At 41.8% G+C, this 21,618-nt stretch overlaps 1 protein-coding gene across 1 annotated transcript; it reads right to left on the reverse strand.

The window, feature by feature from the left end:
• Nucleotides 1-680: 680 nt before the first annotated feature.
• LOC122563470 (interleukin-22 receptor subunit alpha-1-like) lies at nucleotides 681-17,928 on the reverse strand. Its single transcript, XM_043717222.1, has 7 exons — nucleotides 17,191-17,928; nucleotides 16,057-16,183; nucleotides 13,766-13,944; nucleotides 12,168-12,337; nucleotides 11,556-11,706; nucleotides 8,235-8,356; nucleotides 681-4,025 (listed from the first exon to the last, which is right to left on the reverse strand). The coding sequence occupies exons 1-7, from the start codon at nucleotides 17,231-17,233 to the stop codon at nucleotides 2,928-2,930; spliced, it is 1,890 nt and encodes a 629-aa protein (XP_043573157.1). The 5' UTR covers nucleotides 17,234-17,928; the 3' UTR covers nucleotides 681-2,927.
• Between the last annotated feature and the right edge of the window lie 3,690 nt (nucleotides 17,929-21,618).

The raw sequence follows: 21,618 nt of genomic DNA on the forward strand, positions 1-21,618 counted from the left end.
ACATTTAGACTCAGGCATGTTTGTGCTGTCATTCTGATAAAGGCATCACTGCTCTGAAAACTATTTGTCTCTCTATAGATACTTGCTCATTATTTTCAGTATCTTCTGTTTGACTACATTTTTGAGAGTTCAAAGGAAAAGGCGGAATTTGGAGAGTGTTTTTATTCATTCTGGAGATATAAATTTCAACTGATCAGATACTTGCAAAAAGCTTTCACCACAAAATTACATTTATCCACGTCAGAGTTTGCTAAATGCATAGTATGATACTAAAAATAAACTTTCAAGCCCAACATTCTGAGGTCATTCAGGTAAAAGTACCACATACGCTGGAAATTTTGAATCAAAACAGAAAATATGGGAGAAGATCAGTAGGTCTGGCAGCTTCTGTGGAGAGAATAACAGAATTAACATTTTAAACCTGAAAAGACTTCTTCAGGTCTGCAAATCTTCGGAAGATATCATATATAACTTGAAATGTTTAACTCGGGTTTTCTCTCCACAGATACTGCCAGACCTACTGAGTTTCTCTGACATGTTTTGCATATAATTTTGAGGCCATTAACTTACTGACAGAGGTGAAGGTAAAGCAAGATGCTCTGAGCCTTAAAACAAACAAAAAAGATGAATCAAAAACTGAAATTGATGGAAAAACTCAGCAGGTCTGGCAGCATATCTGGAGGGAAATCAGAATTAGCGTTTCAGGTCCAGTGACCCTTCAGAACTTTTCAAATGATGGCAGGTCATCAACCTGAAAGTTCACTCTGCTTAATCGCCTCTCCAGATACTGCCAGACCTGCTGAAAAATTACGGTATTTGTTTTTAGTTCCGATTTCCACCATCTGGAATTTTCTGGTTTGCCTATGAATTTATGCAGATGCTAACTTGCAATATCATAAATATGCTTGTTACAAGACTGATAATATTTGACACTGGGTGGCAATATGAATTATGGATTCCCATGACTTCACAATATTAAAGAGATGGTTATTTTACATTAATATTACTGATGCTGTGGAACATTTTGCTTATGTAAGAACTTTGCTGTAACAAAACAATTTGCATGGTTGCATTATCCAATGAGTTAAAAATGGCCAGCACAGGCACGTTAGAACAAATGGTCTGTTCTTGAACTTAAAATCTCAATTACTCTGAGGGTGGACCTGAATGTAAAAGGCATTGAATGCGAGGAATATTGAGAAGATAATCTGTTCCAACGTGTCTTTCTACATGTTCCTGCATCTGTTCCAATGTGTCTCTCACATTGAACTTTACCCTGCATACTTTAAAACATGAAAAATTACACAGTACAGGATGGGACATTTCCCCGATGCATTCTTCCCTGTATTTATTTACCACTCTCCTAACACCTTTAATGTGAATGGGGAGGTGACAATTATATGATATGCCCCAGCAATACAGCTCCTGAAATGGAGCCAATTTGTTTCCATTTCGATATTTCTTCTTGTCTGGTTTGTTCTGTGATTTTTTTTTGCATCTGGAGCTTTGAAAAGGTTATCTTTAGCAATTGCCCCATTGATGGACAAATCAGAACCTCTGCTAAAATCAGAAACTAGAGAGAGAGAGACAAATGAGTGTGAATATGGATTCTAAAATTTCTTTGCTCTCTGAACCTGTGTTACAGATTGATGTAGTGTACAAAAGCTCTGAAACATCCCTCCTTCACGTTATTAGATGGCCGATGGTAACTTTTGTTGGATCATTTGTAAGTCATGCTTCTTCACCAGTGAAATGGACCAGTCTTACAAAAGATGGTTGTGGTGTAGCAAGTCTTTACAGACCTCACAAATGAAATGTCAGTTTAAGACATACTAACAGGAATGGGTGCATAAAACTCCATCAAAAAATGAAGCGCTCAAGATTTTATAAATGAAAAAAGCAAATTATACATTAGACAATAACTTCCACAAATGTAATAACAGATAATAAATAATGATGAAAACATTTCTAAAAGCAACCAGAAAGTTTGTTCAAAGACCGTCACATTACTATAAAGTTAATATGAAAGGACAGGAGGATTTTACCTTGAATTATTGAGGCCTCCATATTAACTCATTGCAGAGTGGGAGCCTGAGGCTGTGCTATATGAATGATCAGACTGCACACTGCATTTGAGGGAGACGTAGCCTTGAGCCAATTCACTGCTGCTAAGCTACTGCTCTGGGGATATGGGTTCAAACTCTGTCAGAAAGGCTGGGCACGATTCATATCCAGTTACTAAACTTGCCTCACAACGTGATCTGACAGATTCTGACAAAAACGCATCTGGTTTCCTAATGCCCTGTAGGGAAGGAAGAATGCCATCCTTACTTACTCTGTGTGGCCTATGTGTGACTATACTGACTCTGAAATGATTGAGCATGCCACTCAATTCAAGGGTAACCAGGTGACCAGGGCACAGGCGCTGGGCTTGTAAGCAAGGTCCGCACCCCGTGAAAGAATAAAAGAAAATTCCTGAGGCCCAGAGCATCCCCTGTCTGGGTTAACTGGAAGAATACACTCTTGAGCTGGTAATGGACATCCAGAGGAATGGTTTACAGCTGAATGTAATTTGTGTTCTAAGACAGGAATCCCTATCTGGGGAGTAAGGGGTAAAGGGCTGTCACCCATGGGAGGCATATTTCTTTGCCACCAGAAATTTAAATCTGGAGTTGGCTGAACTGGGGCAGGAAATGAAAGATCGGTTCCTCATTCTGCTTAGCAGCAGGAATCCTATTGGTCCAAATATATTTCATACAGTTGAGAAATAGTTCATCTATAGACAACACTTCCAATTGGATCGTGTGAAACCAAAAGAAGGAAGATCATGCCCCTTAAACTCTTTGTCTCTCCACTGATGCTGCCCTATCAGCTGAGTTTCTCTATTTTCTGTATTTATACATGATCAGAACTCCATATAAGGGTACCTAATCATCCATGTGAACCTGGATTTCCCAGTCATCAAGAAATTTACAACCTTCCATCATAGCATTTGTCTGTAATGCTTGTAAAAATGATGCATCTGTTTTTTGGCCTTCCCTCTTTGATGAATGGTATGTCAAAAGATGCCCTTTGTATCCAACGTCCCATTCAGGATTGACAAGGAGCTCTGCAGTGAATGTGTCATTCTCCAACGGGTTAGTCTTTGTTACTTGTTCATCTTTCAGGTCAGTTTGTAACATGTCTGTTAAGGAAACCTTTATTGGTTGATCATCCATTCTGTCAGAGTGCAAACACAGAACATCTACATTGTTGTTTACCAATGATAAAAATGACTGGCTGTTGTTTGATTGTCCATTTTTGAAGAATGGTGGGTTGATTTGATTTTCATCTTTCAACGAAAGCAACAATGGTATTTCCAGTGGCTGGATCTCCTTCTGTTTAGTTTGATATGATCGTTGTTTGTTGTGAAGCAATGAGACAAATGATGGCTTCTCCTCCTTTACTTTTAATTTCTGCATTTCTAATTCTTGACCATTTTGGAACATTAGTTCCTTATTTTTATAAACAATGTCTTCATTCATTGTCTGTAAAGCATTTACAGACACATTCTGCGCACTGCATATTGTTGAATCGGTGTTTAATTTGGCTGAACTCTGAGGTGTCAAGTGTACAATTGTAGCATAATTTTGAGTCAGTGCCTGGGAGCTATTCTGACTGGAACATGTACTGTTTGACAGCCTGACAGTAACCTGGGGACAATATGGTGCACAACATCCAGCATCAGTTGGCTTGGAGGAAGAATTATTTTGAATTTCGCAATCAGTGGCGCTTGGGCGGTTTGCCTTCATTATTCTGGTATGACTTTGTGGTGCGTAGGAATTAGGCTGTGTTACCAAGTTGTGCTGCTTTGTTTTCATAACTTCTTCCATTTCATTAGAGTCATACTTCAAAAGATTTATTTCATCCAGACGAACAACTTGCTCAAATCGAAATGATTCTTTCTTATAACTAGTGGCCAGCTGTAATGTTGGTGGAGGTTGTTTCAGGAAGGCACACTTCTGTGAGAGGATGTGATCTAAATTCTGTAATTAAGACAAATACAAATGAAGTAATGTTAACTGGATATCCCTTGATAGTTTCGAAAAATGTAGTTCAGTAGGCAAATATTTGTGAGAAATGTGATGCTGGAGAAGTTCCTGCAGAACATGATGTCTTGTCGAAAGCAATGCTTTCTTCTGGCTCTGTAATATTCTCTGCTGGAAACCTGTGACACCAAATCTTGGAGTTTAGAAGGAGCAGCATAGCTGTCACATAAGTGGCTCTCAGTGCAAGAGCATGGATTAGCCTTGTTCATTGTCTAAATGCTGACATTGGACCAAGAACAAAATAAAGCAATTAATTCTGCAAATTGCAGCCTGCAAGGGGGGTGGCGGGAGGAACATTGTATAGAAGCAAAATACTGCAGATGCTGGAAATCTGAAACAAACACCAAGAATGCTGGAGAAATGCAGTAGATCACAGTCATAGAGTCATACAGCAAAGAAACAGGCCCTTAGGCCCAACTTGTCAAGCCGACCAGATCTCCTAAACTGAACTAATCCCATTTGCCTGTGGTTAGCTCATATCCCTCCTAAACCCTTCCTATTCATATACCCATCCAGATGCCTTTTAAATGTTGTAACTGTACCAGCCTCCACCTCTTCCTCTGGCAGCTTATTGCATACACACATCACCCTCTGTGTAAAAACATTGCCCCTTAGGTTCCTTTTATATCTTTTCCCGCTCAGCTTAAACTTAGGCCCTCTAGTTTTGGATTGCCCTACTCTGGGGAAAAGACCTTGTCTATTTACACTATCCATGCCCCTCATGATCTTATAAACCTCTATAAAGTCACCCCTCAGCCTCTGATGCTCCAGGGAAAATAACCCCAGCCTATTCAGCCTCCAACCCTGGCAATCTTTTCTGAACCCTTTCAAGCTTAACAACATCTTTCTTATAGAAGGAAGACCAGTAGTAGGAAGTGATGCATAGAGTCCGAGGAGATAGGGGAAGTGCTAAATGAATATTTTTTGCACACTGGAAAAAAACAATGTTGTCAAGAGGAATACTGAGGTACAGGCTACTAGACCGGATGGAGGAGGAAGTGTTAACAATTCTGCAAAGTGTGAAAATACGTCCTCTGGGCCAGAAGGGATTTATCCTAGGATTCTCTGGGAAGCCAAGGAGGAGATTGCAGAGCCTTTGGCTTTGATTTTTATATCGTCACTGTCTACAGGAATAGTGCCAGAAGACTGGAGGATAGCAAATGTTGTCTCCTTGTTCAAGAAGGGGAGTAGAGGAAACCCTGATAATTATAGACCAGTGAGCCTTACTTCAGTTGTGGATAAAGTGTTGGAAAGGATTATCAGAGATAGGATTTATAATCATCTCAAAAGGAATAAGTTGATTAGGGATAGTCAACATGGTTTTGTGAAGGGTAAGTTGTGCCTCACAAACCTTATTGAGTTATTTGAGAAGATGACCAAACAGGCAGATGAGGGTAAAGTGGTGGATGTGGTGTATATGGATTTCAGCAAGGCATTTGATAAGGTATCCCCACAGTAGGCTATTGCACAAAATACGGAGGCATAGGATTGTGGGTGATTTAGCGGTTTGGATCAGAAATTGGCTGGCTGCAAGAAGAGAGAGGGTAGTGTTTGATGGGAAATGCTTATCCTGGAGTCCAGTTACTAGTGGTGTCCCACAAGGATCTGTTTTGAGGCCACAGCTGTTTGTCATTTTATAAATGACCTGGACGAGGGTGTATTAATAAATTTGTGGTGGAGTTGTGGAGAATGCGGAAGAATGTTGCAGGTCACAGAGGGACATAGATAAGCTGCAGAGCTGGGCTGAGAGGTGGCAAATGCAGAAAAATGTGAGGTGATTCACTTTGGAAGGAGCAACAGGAATAAAGAGTACTGAACTAATGGTCACATTCTTGGTAGTGTAGATGAGCAGAGAGATCTCGGTGTCCATGTACATAGATCCCTGAAAGTTGCCACCCAGGTAGATAGGGTTGTTAAGAAGGCGTTACAGTGTGTTAGCTTTTATTGGTGGAGTGATTGAGTTTCGGAGCCATAAGGTCATGCTGCAGCTGTACAAAGCTCCGGTGCGGCCGCACTTGGAGTATTGCGTACAGTTCTGGTCACTGCATTATAGGAAAGATGTGGAAGCTTTGGAAAGGGTTGAGAGGAGATTTACTAGGATGTTGCCTGCTATGGACGGAAGGTCTTATAAGGAAAGGCTGAGGGACTTGAGGCTGTTTTCATTAGAGAGAAGAAGGTTGAGAGATGACTTAATTGAGAAATGTAAGATCATCAGAGGGTTAGATAGGGTGGACAGTGAGAGCCTTTTTCCTTGGATGGTAAAGGCTAGCATGAGGGAATATAGCTTTAAATTGAGGTGTGATAGATGTAGGACAGATGTCAGAGGTAGTTTCTTCACTCAGAGAGTACTAGGGGTGTGGAACGCACTGCCTGCAACAGAAGATGACTTGTCAAATTTAAGGGGATTTAAGTGGTCATTGGATAAACAAATGGATGATAATGTAATAGTGTAGCTTAGATGGGCTTCAGTTTGGTTCCACAGGTCGGTGCAACAAGAAGGGCTGAAGGGCCTGTACTGTGCTGAAATGTTCTATGTTCTAAGTGGACATAGCATTCCAAATGAGGCCTAATTAATGTCTTTCATGATTGCATAAACCTCCATAAGGCTGCCTCTCAGTCTCCTACACATCAGGGAAAAAGTCCCAGCTTATCCAGCCTTTCTTTATCACTCAAAACATCCAGTCTCTTGTCAATCTTTTTTGCAGCCTTTCAGTATAATAACATGCTTTCTGTCCCAGGGTGACCAGTATCTTCATCACAGTTCTGAAGAAGAGGCATATTCGACTTGAAACATTAACTCTGTTCCTCTCTGCACAAATCTGCCAGACCTGCTGAGTTTCTCCCGCAATTTAAACTGACATCGTACTTCTTCCAAGGCTAATACATATCTGAGAACTCTTTATATTTTATTCATCAAAACTTTCTGGGCAATTTATACTAAATGCACAATCATGTAAGATCACAAAAATAGCAAGATTTAACTGTTAAGATATTCAACAGATGACAGATTATAATAGGAAAATGGTGACGAGTGTTTCATGTGGCTGTTAGAATTCAGCCATTTATTGTTCAAAGAATGGAATTAGTTTAACCTTGAATCATAGCTCATGAGCTCATCCTGGTATTAATTGTACTTATTTATTGAAACCTCTTTCCTTCTGCATTCAGTAGGATAAAATTAGAGTACTTTTGAAATGGTCTGGAACCTGAGATGTGGTTCAAATGATTTATATGTCTATAAAAGGATATCTATTGGCTTTTTACGATTAAATGTTATGACGGATTGTGAATGTAATCCTGCACCTAATTCAGATCTTCCTGATCCTGGTGTGGGAAATCCTTTCACTGAATTCAAAAGGCTGGGAAATAATCACTCCTGCTAGAGTCCAAGAAAGGCTATCCTTTCAAATATAACTAACATATGTGTTGATAGGTGATCCAATTGTGGTGTTTAAAGTTATAAAAGGTTTGATAGGGTGGATACAAAGAAACAGCATTCTCTGGGGAACATAATGTGGGTGTCCCTAAAGGCTGGGGACTGTAGCAATTCACAAAGGCAACTCACCAACACCTTCTCAAGGGCAATTAGGGATGTGCAATAAATGCTGGCCCAGCCAATGATGCCCATATCATGTGGATAAAGAAACAGTTTAGAACTTAGAAGGAGACCATTCATGAGTGAAATCAGGAAACATTTTTTCATACAAAGGGTGGTGGAAATTTAGACCGCAATGTCTAAGCAGCTGTGAATGTGAAGACAAGTGAAACCTTTCCTACTGAGATCAGTAGGTATTAGAAAGACATTATCTCTGGAGTAAAGTTGGTTAAATGATGCTGAACAACCAGGATCTTATTGAATGATGGAACAAGCCTGAGGAATTGATGGTCAGGCAGCATCCGAACAGCAGGAGAATCGATGTTTCAAGCATAAGCTCTTCATCAGGAGTTTATGCTCGAAACATTGATTCCCCTGCTCCTCAGATGCTGTCTGACATGCTGCGTTTTTCCAGCACCACACTCTTGACTCTGATCTCCAGCATCTGCAGTTCTCATTTTCTCCCTAAGGAATTGATGGTCTCCTCCACTTCCCCATGTTATCACGTACAAAAACACTGGTCAGATCTAGATAAAATAAACTGAACATACCAAAGACTGAGGCAATGTTCTATGGTGCTTTATGTAACAGGATGCCACACAGCTAAATATTCCAGTGATTATTATTCCAAACGACACAAATGTCACTAAGAGAATGATGGTCAGTGTTCTTTCTGCAAAAATAAAATAAACTTAATGAATTTCTGCAACACAGGAAGCTATTTTGCAATTTCAATGTGTCCATTCATCCAGTCGATGATTTGCTCCTTCAGTGAAAAGCAAAAAAATTCACACAGCTCTGGGAAGAGATTTAAAATTGATCTGTTCCCCAGTTTATAACTTCACCTGCATGGATCTTGAATTTACTGCATTTTATTAAGAGAGAACAATTGGCTTCTTTCCCATACCTTTCCAATCAAATTTAATTTTTATCATGTTTTCAAGTTTTCCAGGCGAAGAGTCATTCTCCACTGAAACACATAAAGTGGCAAGGGACAGATCTCAGTCAATCATGTGGTTAAAGCAGAGATAAATAGATTCTTGACTGATTGGAGAATCAAGGACTACAGGGAAAGGGCAAAAACGTGGATGTGAGGAACATTGGATCAGCGATGATCTCACTGAATGGCAGAGCAGGCTCAAGGGGGCAAATGGCCTCCTCCTGATCATATTTCTTGTGGTCTTTATGGTGTGTTCCCTCTATAAACAGAGGCTCATCAAAGTCACTTGACTCATCCCCATTTCCACTGTGTCTCTTTCAAGTGTTTAACAACTCCTCTGAAGGGACTGCAGAATCCAGATAAAATGAGAAATTGGTGCTGCTACTGCCACATTCATTTCTTTTATCAGTTCCACTTTGGAATTAGACATGTAGTCATACAATCATTCAGTCATACAGTCATAGAGCATAGAGTTATACAGTCATAGAGATGTACAGTATGGAAACAGATCCTTCAGTCCAAATCATCTATGCTGACCAGATATCCCAAATTAATCTAGTCCCATTTGCCAGCACTTGGCCCATATCCCTCTAAACCCTTCCTATCCATTAGAGTCATAGGGATGTACAGCACAGAAACTCGTCCATATACCCATTCAATTGCCTTTTAAATGTTGTAATTGTACTAGCCTCCACCACTTTCTCTGGTAGCTTATTTCATACACACACCACCCTCTGCATGAAAATGTTGCCCCTCAGATCACTTTTAAATCTTTCCTCTTTCACCCTAAACGAATGCCCCCCAACCCAGGGAAAAGACCTTATCTATTTATCCTATCCATGTCTCTCATAATTTTATAAACCTCTATAAGGTCACCTCTCAGCCTCCGACGCTCCAGGGAAAACAGTCCCAGCCTATTCAACATCTCCCTATAGCTTAAATTCTCCAACCCTGGCAGCATTCTTGTAAACCTTTTCTGAGTCATTTCATGTTTCACAACATCATTCTGATAGGAAGGAGACCAGAATTGCACACAATATTCCAAAAGTGGCCTAACCAATATCCTGTACTGCTGCAATATGACCTCTCAACTCCTGTACTCAATACTCTGACCAATAAAGGAAAGCATACCAAACGCCTTCTTCACTATCCTATCTACCTGAGACTCCACTTTCAAGGAGCTATGAACCTGCACTCCAAGGTCTCTTTATTCAGCAACACTCCCTAGGACCTTACCATTAAGTGTATAAGTCCTGCTAAGATTTGCCTTTCCAAAATGTAGCACCTCGCATTTATCTGAATTAAACTCCATTTGCCACTTCTCAGCCCATTGGCCCATCTGATCAAGAACCCGTTGTACTCTGAGGTAACCTTCTTTGCTGTCCACTACACCTCCAATTCTGCTGTCATCTGCAAACTTACAAACCAAACCTGCTATGTTAATATCCAAAATATTTATATAAATGATGAAAAGTCATGGACCCAACACTGATTCTTGTGGCACACTACTGGTCACAGCCCTCCAGACTGCAAAGCAATCTTCCACCACCACCCTCTGTCTTCTACCTTTGAGCCAGTTCTGTATCCAAATGGCTACTTTCCCTTGTATTCCATGAGATCTAACCCTCCTAACAAGTCTCACAAGGGGAACTTTGTTGAACACCTTAATGAAGGCCATGTGGGTCATGTCCATCGCTCTGCCCTCATCAATCCTCTTCATTACTTAGAGTCATAGAGTCATAGAGATGTACAGCACAGAAACAAATCCTTCGGCCCAATTTGTCCATGCTGACCAGATATCCCAACCCAATCGAGTCCCACCTGCTAGCACCTGGCCCATATCCCTCCAAACCCTTCCTATTCATATACCCATCCAAATGCCTTTTAAATGCTGCAATTGTACTTCTTCAAAAAACTCAATCAAGTTAGTGAGACATGATTTCCCATGCACAAAGACATCCTGACTATCCTTCATCAGTCCTTGCCTTTCCATACATATGTAGACTCTGTCCAACAACTTGCCCACCAGCATGTCAAGCTCACCGGTCTATAGTCCCCTGGCTTGTCCTTACCACCTTTCTCAAACAGTGTAAATGAAAAGCTGTCTCATTAAATCCCTTCTCCCAATTTCTGATTCTAAATGATAGCTCAGTGGTTAGCACTGCTGCCTCACAGCACCAGGGATCCAGTTACGATTCCACCTTCAGGCAACTGTCTGAGTATGTTCATCCTCCCTGTGTCTGTACGGGTTTCCTCCAAAGTGCTCTGGTTTCCTCCCACAATCCAAAGATGTGCAGGTAAGGTGAACTGGTCATGCTGACATTGCTCATGGTGTCCAGGGATGTGCAGGTGAGGTGGGTTAGCCATGGGAAATGCAGGGTTACAGGGATAGGGTTGGATGGTGTGGGTCTGGGTGGGATGGTCTTTGAAGGGGCTTTATAGACTTGATGGGTTAAATGGCCTGCTTCCACACTTTAGGGATTTTATGATTCTATGAAACACAGGCAGATGAGATGCTCCATCTAATGCAGGAAACTTACACAAATGGGGAACTTATTCAGGACTCCAGTAAGATCCTGATTGAACTGGGATAAGGTGGTGGATTAGAAATTGATTGAAGTCTCTTCATGGCGATTCCTGTTATCTTTGCTTTACCACCATATTTTGTGTCTTGTGTATCAAAAGGTTTGATTTCAGTCCCTCCTGCCCCAGATGTGTGTCGTAACCTTTCTGACCCACGTTGATTAAAATCATGATTTGAATCAGGACCTTAGCAACAAAGCTCCTGTCATCTCTTTGTCGAGCTGCAACAGATTGGCAACTGGCCTGCACACAGACAGAACATTTCAAAGTATATTTAAAACATCACTCTGTGTTTTAAAGGAGAAGATGAAGTGTAACTCACACACAATCCTTCCACAAACATTCTCACCTTGCAAGGTTCGGACACAGAAATTGGTTGGTTGACTCATTTTTAAGAAAATTCCCTGTTTTAAGCTAAGTTGCACTTTTGCACAGTAGTTCATATTGGGCTCTAAAGATTCGATTTTGAAATAAAAGCTTTCACTTGATGCAAAAAATACCTGAAAAATAATAAAAAGACATTTCAATGCACACTCAGATTATCAGCAGGCCACAGAACATAGAACATAGAACATTACAGTGCAGTACAGGCCCTTCAGCCCTCGATGTTGCATCGACCTTTAAAATCAATCTGAAACCCATCTAACCTACACTATTCCATTCTCGTCCATATGTCTACCCAGTGACCATTTAAATGCCAGTAAAGTTAGTGAGTCTACAACTGTTGCAGGCAGTCCATTCCATGCCCATACTACTCTCTGAGTAAAGAAACTACCTCTGACCTCTGACATCTGTCCTATATCGATTACCCCTCAATTTGAAGCTATTCCCCCCGTCGTGCTAGCCATCACCATCCGAGGAAAAAGGCTCTCACTGTCCACCTGATCTAACTCATTGATTATTTTAAATTATCTGCCATCTATTAACATTGCTGTTTGACTAAAATGGCACCATACTTTACCATTTTATTTGTTTGTGATTGGTTGAGCTGCACTCGATAGTTAATAATGGGAAAAATGTCCGTGATAGAACGTTGCATTCCATCTTTGGGTGGCACATGTGGTGGCTGCACCTGAATAGTAATGAATCGGTCACCTGCTGTGTACTCTACTGTTGGGGATCCAATAATAGCTGAGAAAGACAGAGAAGTTTATATTAAAACAAAAAATATTTATTCCGCACAATGCATATGGTATCCATGAATGGAAAGATCCAGCACCAAAGGGCGACAGTATGGATCATCCACTGACAAGTTTGAATTCAAGTGAAACTGACCAATAAACTGATCAAATCAGAGAATGCTTCCTTGTTTATAGACTATAAATAAGGCACATTTGCACTGGGGAATAAGTTATTACTGTTTTGGTTCCAGAGATGAATACCAGGAATGTAGACATTACATTATGGGCTGAAAATGTAATGAAATGCAAGCAAAACTAATAAGCTGCAAGAAAATCCTTGCTTTTAAGGAGACAAAACAGATGAGCGGACTACTTAACTTCAACTCTGAATGCTAGCTGAATTACACCTAAACTAACAAGTGAAAACAAGATGTTTGTAAATATTCTACAACTGGAGCGGGGGAATATTAAAAAATGCATCTATGTTCACTAAGTTTGCTCAAAACTCAAACAAAATGGTTGAAAATATAATAAACAATTTGTTTTAAGGCAGAGGTAGATGGATTCTTGATTACCAAGAGGTTGAAATGTTATTGGGATATGCAAGACTGTAGGGTTGAGCTTAAAATCAGATCAGCCATGATCTTCATGGCTAGCAGAGCTTGCTTTCAGGGCTGAGTGGCCTACTCAAGGTCATACGTTTGTGTGTTAAAACTGGGTTAGGAAAGGAATGACTGCATTTATCAAGTAATCTACAGAGCACAGGTTTCTCAGGTAGTTGGGATGAAGCAATAAGTTGCAATTTGAGAAGCAGACTGCTGGGGTTCAACTGTGAGAATATTGGGTGGATCGATATTTCAGAATTTGGTTGAATATACTTAGGGTTCCAGACTGACAATATTTATTTACCGCATGTAGGAATCGTAGCATATACTATCCATGCTAACTTATTCCGAATGAATTGGTATGCTGCAGACCACCTGATGCAGGTATATCTCAATGATGTTAGGAAGGGGAGTTCCCGGATTTTGACCCAGTGATACTGAAGGAATGGTGATATGTTTCTAAATCAGGATGGTGAGTCACTTGGATGGGAACTTGCAAGGGGTGGTGTCCTCATGTATCTGTTGCTCTTGATGTTGTTGGAGGTCAGGATTTGGAAAGGGTGTGGCCTGCTTTCATGCTGTAGGCAAGTTAAGGTAGTTGCATGAGCCTTGGTATGTTGCTGCAGATAACTGTCTGACAGGATGCTGTGTTGATGAAGTTAGTAAAACAGGGAGGGCAAATATTAATGGTGGCTGAATGGTGGTTGATGGCTAAGTAAAAATTTCCTGCTTTTGTGTGTTCTTTATTCCAATTATTACTTCAGCACTGATTAATGAAATGCTGTTGAAGAGGATTGAAGCTACTCATCTCTCAATGAGGATTGTATACTCACTCTTGTCTAATGGACAGAATCTTTCAGATAAGGACCAGCTTGAATTGATATTTTTCGATATTGCCATCACTCTTGCGTAGTACCAGTTATTCTCCTGCACAATCTCATTTGTTAAGTCACAATAGTGGGCCGTGATATGATGACATTCAGGCTTATTTTTCCATACTTTCTCCCCATACCTGCAAACAAAATGCAGTGTGTTAGAAAGCAAAACCCAGCCTACTCCCCTCAATTCTAATCTGCTTATTCCAATGAATGGCATAAATCTGTTTGGCTTCTGTAATGCTAAATTAACAAATGTGAAATTCCTATCCACCTAAATCAACCACATATACTGCACAGACAGGCCACATTTTCACGTTCAAAGCAGTCTTTTAAATCCTAAGCATAATTTGTTGTGCTGGTTATGCTGGATCTGTATTAACACTGGTTAGGCCGCAACTAGAGTACTGCATGCAAATCTAGTCATCACATAATAGAAAGGCTGTGATTTCAATTGAGTGGGTACAGAGGAGAATTACCAGGATGCTGCCTGGGCTGGATGCTCTAAGTTATGAAGAAAGGTTGGATCTGCTGAGGTTATTTACCTTGGTGCACCGAAGGTTGAGAACGGCCCTGATAGATTGTGCACAGATAGAAAGGGTAGGTTTTCCAACAGTTAAGCTGTCATTAACCAGGGGGCAAAGATTTTAGGAAAGAGGAAGAAGGCTAGGAGGAGAGTTAAGTAGGTTTTTTTTCACCCAGAGAGTAGTAGGGGTCTGGAACTCATGGCTTGAAAGGGTGGTTGCGTCTGAAACTGATATAATATTTAGTAGTAGTTAACTATTTATTTGTATTGCCACAGCCTCTGGGCTATGGGCCAGAAGTTGGAAAACGGGGTTGGTATAGTCAGAGTGTGGTGCTGGAAAAGCACAGCAAGTCAGGCAGCATTTGAGGAGCAGGAGAGTCGACATTTCGGGCAAAAACCCTTCATCAGGAATGAAGCTGTGAGCCAAGGGGCTGGTGAGATAAATGGGAGTGGGGTAGGGGTGGGGGGAAGGTAGTTTAGAGTGCGATAGGTGGATAGAGATGGGGGCAATGGTGATGGGTCGGAGGGGAGGGTGGAGTGAATAGGTGGGAAGGAAGATGGACAGGTAGGACAGGTCATGAGGGTGGTGCTGAGTTGGAAGATTTGAACTGGGACAAGGTGGGGGAGGGGAAATGAGAAAACTGGTGAACTCCACATTAGTGCTGTGTGGTTGGAGGGTCTCAAGGCAGAAGATGAGGCGTTCTTCCTCCAGGTGTTGGGTGGTTAGGGAGTGGCGATGGAGGAGGCCCAGGACCGTGTTGACCAGTCCTGCCACAATGATCTGAACAGCCTCCTCTGTGCTGTAAATGTCCATATTCAAGATAAAGGTTGATAAATTTTAGGTTGTAAGAAATGTAGGGAGAGTGCTGGAAGGTGGATTTGAAGTAGATCATGATCTTACTCAACGGCAGATCAAACCTGTATGCATTGGGGGAGGAATTAGAAGTTTGGAAGAATGTGAGGTGATCTCATTGAAACATATTGGATTTTTAAGGAGAAAAGTTGAAACTTTATTGCTGGAACAGCACAGCAGGTCAGGCAGCATCCAGGGAACAGGAGATTCGACGTTTCGGGCACAGGCCCTTCTTCAGGAAACCTTTCTCCTTTTAAGGAGAAAATCCAAGGTAAATACAGAGAGAATGTTTCCCCTCATGGGAGAATCTAGTGCCAGTGGCCATAGTCTCAGAAAAGGTAAGACTAAGGTGAGGAGGAATTTCTTCTCTCAGAGGATTGAGAGTCTTTGGAACCCCTTGCCACAGAGAGATGTGGGAGCAGAGTTATATGTTTAAGGCTGAGATGGATCGATTTTTGATTAGACGGGGAATCAAGGGTTACGGGAAAAAAAGGAAAATGGACGTGAGAGCTGTCGGATCAACCACAGGTCCTACTGAATTATTGAGCAGGCTCAAGGGGCCAAATGGCCTACACTCATTTCTATTTCTTACTATGTTATGCATAAAGCAGGGTTACAGTACTGCCTGTACTCTGCCGTCTGAACAAGTCAATGAAATACAACAGTGTGCTAGATCAGAGAGGAATGTAATTTACTCCTAATGTCATTTCAAATGGGCATTAAGGAATATATAAATCATATATTTTTAAAGAGGGGAAAAGATGCCTTATGAGATACAGGAATTCAGTGTATTCAGGTTCTCTGTCCAAATCCGCTGTTTGCATTTCCTCTTCCCTGGTCTTGCTGCTATATGTTGTTAACAGAACTTACATGCAATACTCAACGTCATATACAATTCCTGGAGATCCCTTCTGAGCCCAGCGAAGGGTGTTGTTAAAGTTGACAGAATCAAACTGTACCTCACTTGGTTTAGGCAACATCATCAATGCGCAGGACCCTACAAAAGGCAAAACAGTTTAAAAGGTCATGAGTTTTAACCAATTCAGATCACTCAATGTTCCAAAATTCCATCTCCTTTCTGGGAGTTCAGAGAAGAAACCACATTGTTTAAAGTTTGCCAAGTGCTGAAGCTTAACTTAATTGGAATGAATGTACTTTAACCCCCTGGAGAATGTTTCTCTCAAGACCAGGGTGAAGGTTAAAGGTAAAATCCTGTGGAAGGTGGAAATCTGAAGCAAAAACTAAAAATGCCAGAGAAACTCAGCAGGTCTAGCAGCATCTTTGGAGGGAGAAAAACCAACTTAATATTTTGAGTTCTGTTTAACTTCTTCAGCACTGTAAGGATCTGAAAAGTCATACTCAACTTGAGACATCAACTTTATTTCTCTCCCCAGAAATGCAGCCAGACCTGCTGAGTTACTCCAGCACTTTCTATTTTTATTTCAAGTTTCCAGCATCCATGGGACTTTGTGTTTACTGGAGAGGGCGGCCTCCATTCCACCTCCAATTAAACTGACTTCAGCCTGCAGGGTAATCCCGAGAAATAGCCTGACTGACTCAGCTTGTCACCTGTTCACAGGTTCACTTTTCCACACTGAGAGAGAGAGAGAGGCAGGTCTTTACATTGAACCACACAAAAAGGAACCTTGAGAATAAAGGAAGCAATTTTACACAAAATAGAAATCAGGAGTTAGTGTAACTCCATGAATGAAATGTCTCTAGGATGTACTGAATCAATAATAAGCAAAAAACACAACTGCCTCTCATGTTCACAAAGCATAAGATTCCTCCTTGATAGATTCACTTCAGTCACAGGATTGCTATAAGAATGAACTTCACAAACTCCAGTTCTGTCACGCAGTTACATCGATAAACTTACCAGGACATTGATACGAGTGAAAATGTACAAAATCGGATCTAATAAACACTGCATTAAATAGTCTCCTAAAATAAAATGACGAATAAAGTTTATCACAGGATGTTTTAAAAATATAAAATGCTCACCAGTAAATGAAAGGGTGTGTAATAGGATCCCCCACGGCCACATTTTACACCCCAACGTTAACTTCAGCAGGCGAGAAGATCAGCTCCTTTTAAATGTTCTGCTCCATTTGTCGAAGCGCATTTTTTGCACAGCAGCAAGTCTGGAACTAGCCAGAGATGGAACCGTCCTCGTGGCATTTGCAAAGCTTTCCCCACTGAAATGAAACTGTGCACTAGCCTCTCCCGCTTGGAACCTTGAAACGGACTGAATGGACACGCACAGGCCACCTCCACACTCTCGGAGGCTGCAGGAGGAGGAGTTGGGGATGGACCCTGGTGAGTCCTTACCTGGTGAACACAAGGATATGAAAAGGGGAAGGACGGCGCACGGAGGCGGGAGCAGAACTAGAATTAAAATGAATTACTTCCTTCTCTGTAATACGCCCTTTACAAGAAATATGCAATAGTCTCGGAACTCCTTCCTCTTCAGTAGAAACAAGCTATCCGTTTGGCTCATGGGGCAAATCCACTTGGCAGGATCTTTACTCATGGGATCACTGCGATTCGGAAATAATAAAGGTTTGGATAATTCTCAGAGGAAAGGGTCTGAAGCAGCATGTAACATCTGACAATGCACTTACTAAGATGCTAAATTAATACAGAAAGGTTGAAATCCCTGTTCCAATTACTGTACATTTCCCTTAGCTAGATGAGGATTTCGGCAGCAAGCACTCTGAAGCCTAACTTTAGTCAAACTTTCAAACCCCACGTATGTAACGCAATCCAGCAGCTTCACAGAAATAAGACGATAAATAAGAATGGGGGACTTTAATTTGAACGGAGGCAGGCAGCCGGGGAATAGGCACCAGAAGTGATTCCAAAATACAATAGAGTGAAATACCTCCGCAGCAGATCCAGAAGTTGTACTGAGAATTCTGTAGCTTTGTAACTAGTGGCATCTGCCGGTGGATTTGCCTTGGCCGGAAATGTGTTTGTGTGGGTGGGTAAGCGGTTAGCAAGAGAGGGTGGCAATGAGAGGGATACACATTAACATGGCAAACAGGGGAGCCTCTCCCCAAATGAGAAGGAAGTGCAAACTCCAGAAGATCAACTTAATGTCAAATCATGTGCAGAAAGAGAATTAAGGCGTGAAAGGCTGAACTGAGGGAAAATGACAGGCGGAAAGTAATCTCTATGATGAAGAGCCATTGAGAGTGGAAATGTTAGCTTGCTATCACTCCAAGGATGCTGGTCTGACACGCTGACATTCGTTCGTTTCAGAAAAGTAAAATCAAAATTAATACTTTGTAAACTTTAACAAGTGAGACTCTAGGCTTGCAAACGTTAGTTTTCGGTAGCAGAAACATTGAACTTGGTTGAAATGGCGTTGTTAAGATCAGGTAACTAGGGGTGACCTGGCTCCCCTGGGTTACCACAGCAAAAGTTTCAATTATTTACAATAGGAGGCGACAGTCCCGCTCAGGTTAAAATGCACTTAACTCATCGTTACTGTCAGCAGTAAGTAGCCAATCATAACGTTTTGAGTTAAATAATAGAATTTGGAATTCAGCCCATCGAGTCCACACCGACCCTCTGCAGCACATTCCACCCAAACCCTTCCCCATGCCCTTGTAACCCTGCATTTCACGTGGCTAATCCACCGAACCCGCACAATTTACAAAGATTTACAAGGATGTTGCCAGGATTGGAGGATTTGAGCTATATGGAGAAACTGAAGACGCTATTTTCTCTGGAGTGTCAGAGACTGAGGGGTGATCTTATACAAGTTTATAAATTCATGAGGGGCATGGATTGGATAAATAGATAAGGTAGGGTAGGATAGGGGAGTCCAAAACTAGACGGCATATGTTAAAGGTGAGAGGGGGAAAATATAAAAGGAACCTAAGGGGCAACTTTTCCATGCAGGGGGTGGTATGTGTATGCAACCTGAGGGTGTGGTGGAGGTTGGTACAATTGCAACATTTAAGAGGCATTTGGATGGGTATATGAATAGGAAGGGTTTGGAGGGATATGGGCTGGGTGCTGGCAGGTGGGACTAGATTGGGTTGGGATATCTGGTTGGCGTGGACAGGTTGAACCGAAGGGTTTGTTTCCATGCTGTACATCTCTATGACTCTAAGCGGTGGAGGCTCGCACAATTAAAATATTTAAAAGTTTGCACATTCTCCCCATATCTGTGTGGGTTTCCTCCGGGTGCTTGGATTCCCCCTACAGTGCAAAGATGTGCAGGTCAGGTGAATTGGCCATACTAAATTGTCCATAGTGCTAGATGCATTAGTCAGAGGGAAATGGGTCTGGGTGGGTTACTCATCGGAAGGTCGGTGTGGACTGGTTGGGCCAAAGAGCCTGTTTCCATACTGTAGGGAATCTAATCTCATCTAAAGAAATTGAGGGTTTGGTTAAGAAAAAGAAGGATGTATATGTAAGGATAGATCGAGTGAATCCTTAGAAGAGTATAAAGGAAGTACGAGAGTACTTAAGAGGGAAATCAGAAGGACAAAAAGGGGACATGAGATAGTTTTGGCAAATAGAATTAAGGAGAATCCAAAGCGTTTTTACAAATACATTAAGGACAAAAGGGTAACTAGGGAGAGAATAGGGCCCCTCAAAGATCAGCAAGGCTGCCTTTGTGTGGAGCCTCAGAAAATAGGGGAGATACTAAATGAGTCTTTTGAATCAGTATTTACTGATTACAGAGGAGGAAGTGCTGGATGTCTTGAAAGGCATAAAGGTGGATAAATCCCCAGGACCTGATCAGGTGTACCCATATAGCTTTGTGGGAAGCCAGGGAAGTGATTGCTGGGCCTCTTGCTAAGATATTTGTATCATCGATAGTCACAGGTGAGATGCCGGAAGACTGGAGGTTGGCTAATGTGGTGCCACTGTTTAAGAAGGGTGGTAAGGACAAGCCAAGGAACTATAGACCACTGAGCCTGACCTCGGTGGTGGGCAAGTTGTTGGAGGGAATCCTGAGGGACAGGATGTACATGTATTTGGAAAGGCAAGGACTAATTAGGGATAGTTAACATGGCTTTGTGCATGGGAAATCATGTCTCACAAACTTGATTGAGAAGTAAAAAAGAGGATTGATGAGGGCAGAGCAGTAGATGTGATCTATATGGAATTTGGTAAGGCGTTCAACAAGGTTCCCCAGGGGAGACTGATTAGCAAGGTTAGATCACACGGAATACAGGGAGAACTCACCATTTGGATACAGAACTGGCTCAATGGTAGTAGACAGAGGGTGATGGAGGAGGATTGTTTTTCAGTCTGAAGGCCTGTGACCAGTGAAGTGCCACAAGGATTGGTGCTGGGTCTTCTACTTTTTGTCATTTACATAAATGATTTGGATGCGAGCATAAGAGGTACAGTTAGTAAGTTTGCAGATGACACCAAAATTGGAGGTGTAGTGGACTGCAAAGAAGGTTGTCTTAGATTACAACAGGATCTGCACCAGATGGGCCAATGGGCTGAGAAGTGGCAGATGGAGTTTAATTCAGATAAATGCGAGGTGCTGCATTTTGGGAAAGCAAATCTTAGCAGGACTTATGCACTTAATGGAGAAAGTGAGGACTGCAGATGCTGGAGATCAGAGCTGAAAATGTGTTGCTGAAAAAGCGCAGCAGGTCAGGCAGCATCCAAGGAGCAGGAGAATTGACGTTTCAGGCATGAGCCCTTCTTCAGGAATCCTGAAGAGGGGCTCATGCCTGAAACATCGATTCTCCTGCTCCTTGGATGCTGCCTGACCTGCTGCGCTTTTCCAGCAACACATTTCCATCTTATCTACTTAATGGTAAGGTCCTAGGGAGTGTTGCTGAATGAAGAGAGCTTGGAGTGCAAGTTCATAGCTCCTTGAAAGTGGAGTCGCAGGTAAGTAGGATAGTGAAGGCGGCATTTGGTATGCCTTCCTTTATTGGTCAGAGTACTGAGTACAGGAGGTGGGATGCCATGTTGTGGCTGTACACGACATTGGTTATGTCGCTGTTGGAATATTGCGTGCAATTCTGGTCTCCTTCCTATCGGAAAGATGTTGTGAAACTTAAAAGGGTTCAGAAAAGATTTACAAGGATATTGTCAGGGTTGGAGGATTTGAGCTATGGGGTGAGGCTGAACAGGCTGGGTCTGTTTTCCCTGGAGCGTCAGAGGTTGAAGGGTGACCTTATAGAGGTTTACAAAATTATGAGAGGCATGGATAGGATAGACAAAGTCTTTTCCCTGGGGTGGGGGAGTCCGGGACTAGATGGCATAGGTTTAGGGTGAGAGGGGAAAGATACAAAACAGACCTAAGGGGCATCTTTTTTCACACCGAGGATAGTACATGTAAGGAATGAGCTGCCAGATAAAGTGGCGGAGGCTAGTACAATTGCAACATTTATAAGGCACTTGGATGGGAATATGAATAGGAAGGGTTTGGAGGGATATGGGCCA

Source organism: Chiloscyllium plagiosum, chromosome 27, assembly GCF_004010195.1.
Source record: "Chiloscyllium plagiosum isolate BGI_BamShark_2017 chromosome 27, ASM401019v2, whole genome shotgun sequence".
Taxonomy (NCBI): Eukaryota; Metazoa; Chordata; class Chondrichthyes; order Orectolobiformes; family Hemiscylliidae; genus Chiloscyllium; species Chiloscyllium plagiosum.

Excerpts from the sequence above, each read along its gene's own strand:
- LOC122563470 (XM_043717222.1), bottom strand. The coding sequence starts at position 17,233 with ATGTGGCCGTGGGGGATCCTATTACACACCCTTTCATTTACTG. Across the intron at positions 11,707-12,167 it reads AATCACAAACAAATAAAATG|GTATTTTTTGCATCAAGTGA; the intron begins GTAAAGTATGGT and ends ATTATTTTTCAG. Across the intron at positions 4,026-8,234 it reads GAACATTGCCTCAGTCTTTG|AATTTAGATCACATCCTCTC; the intron begins GTATGTTCAGTT and ends TCTTAATTACAG.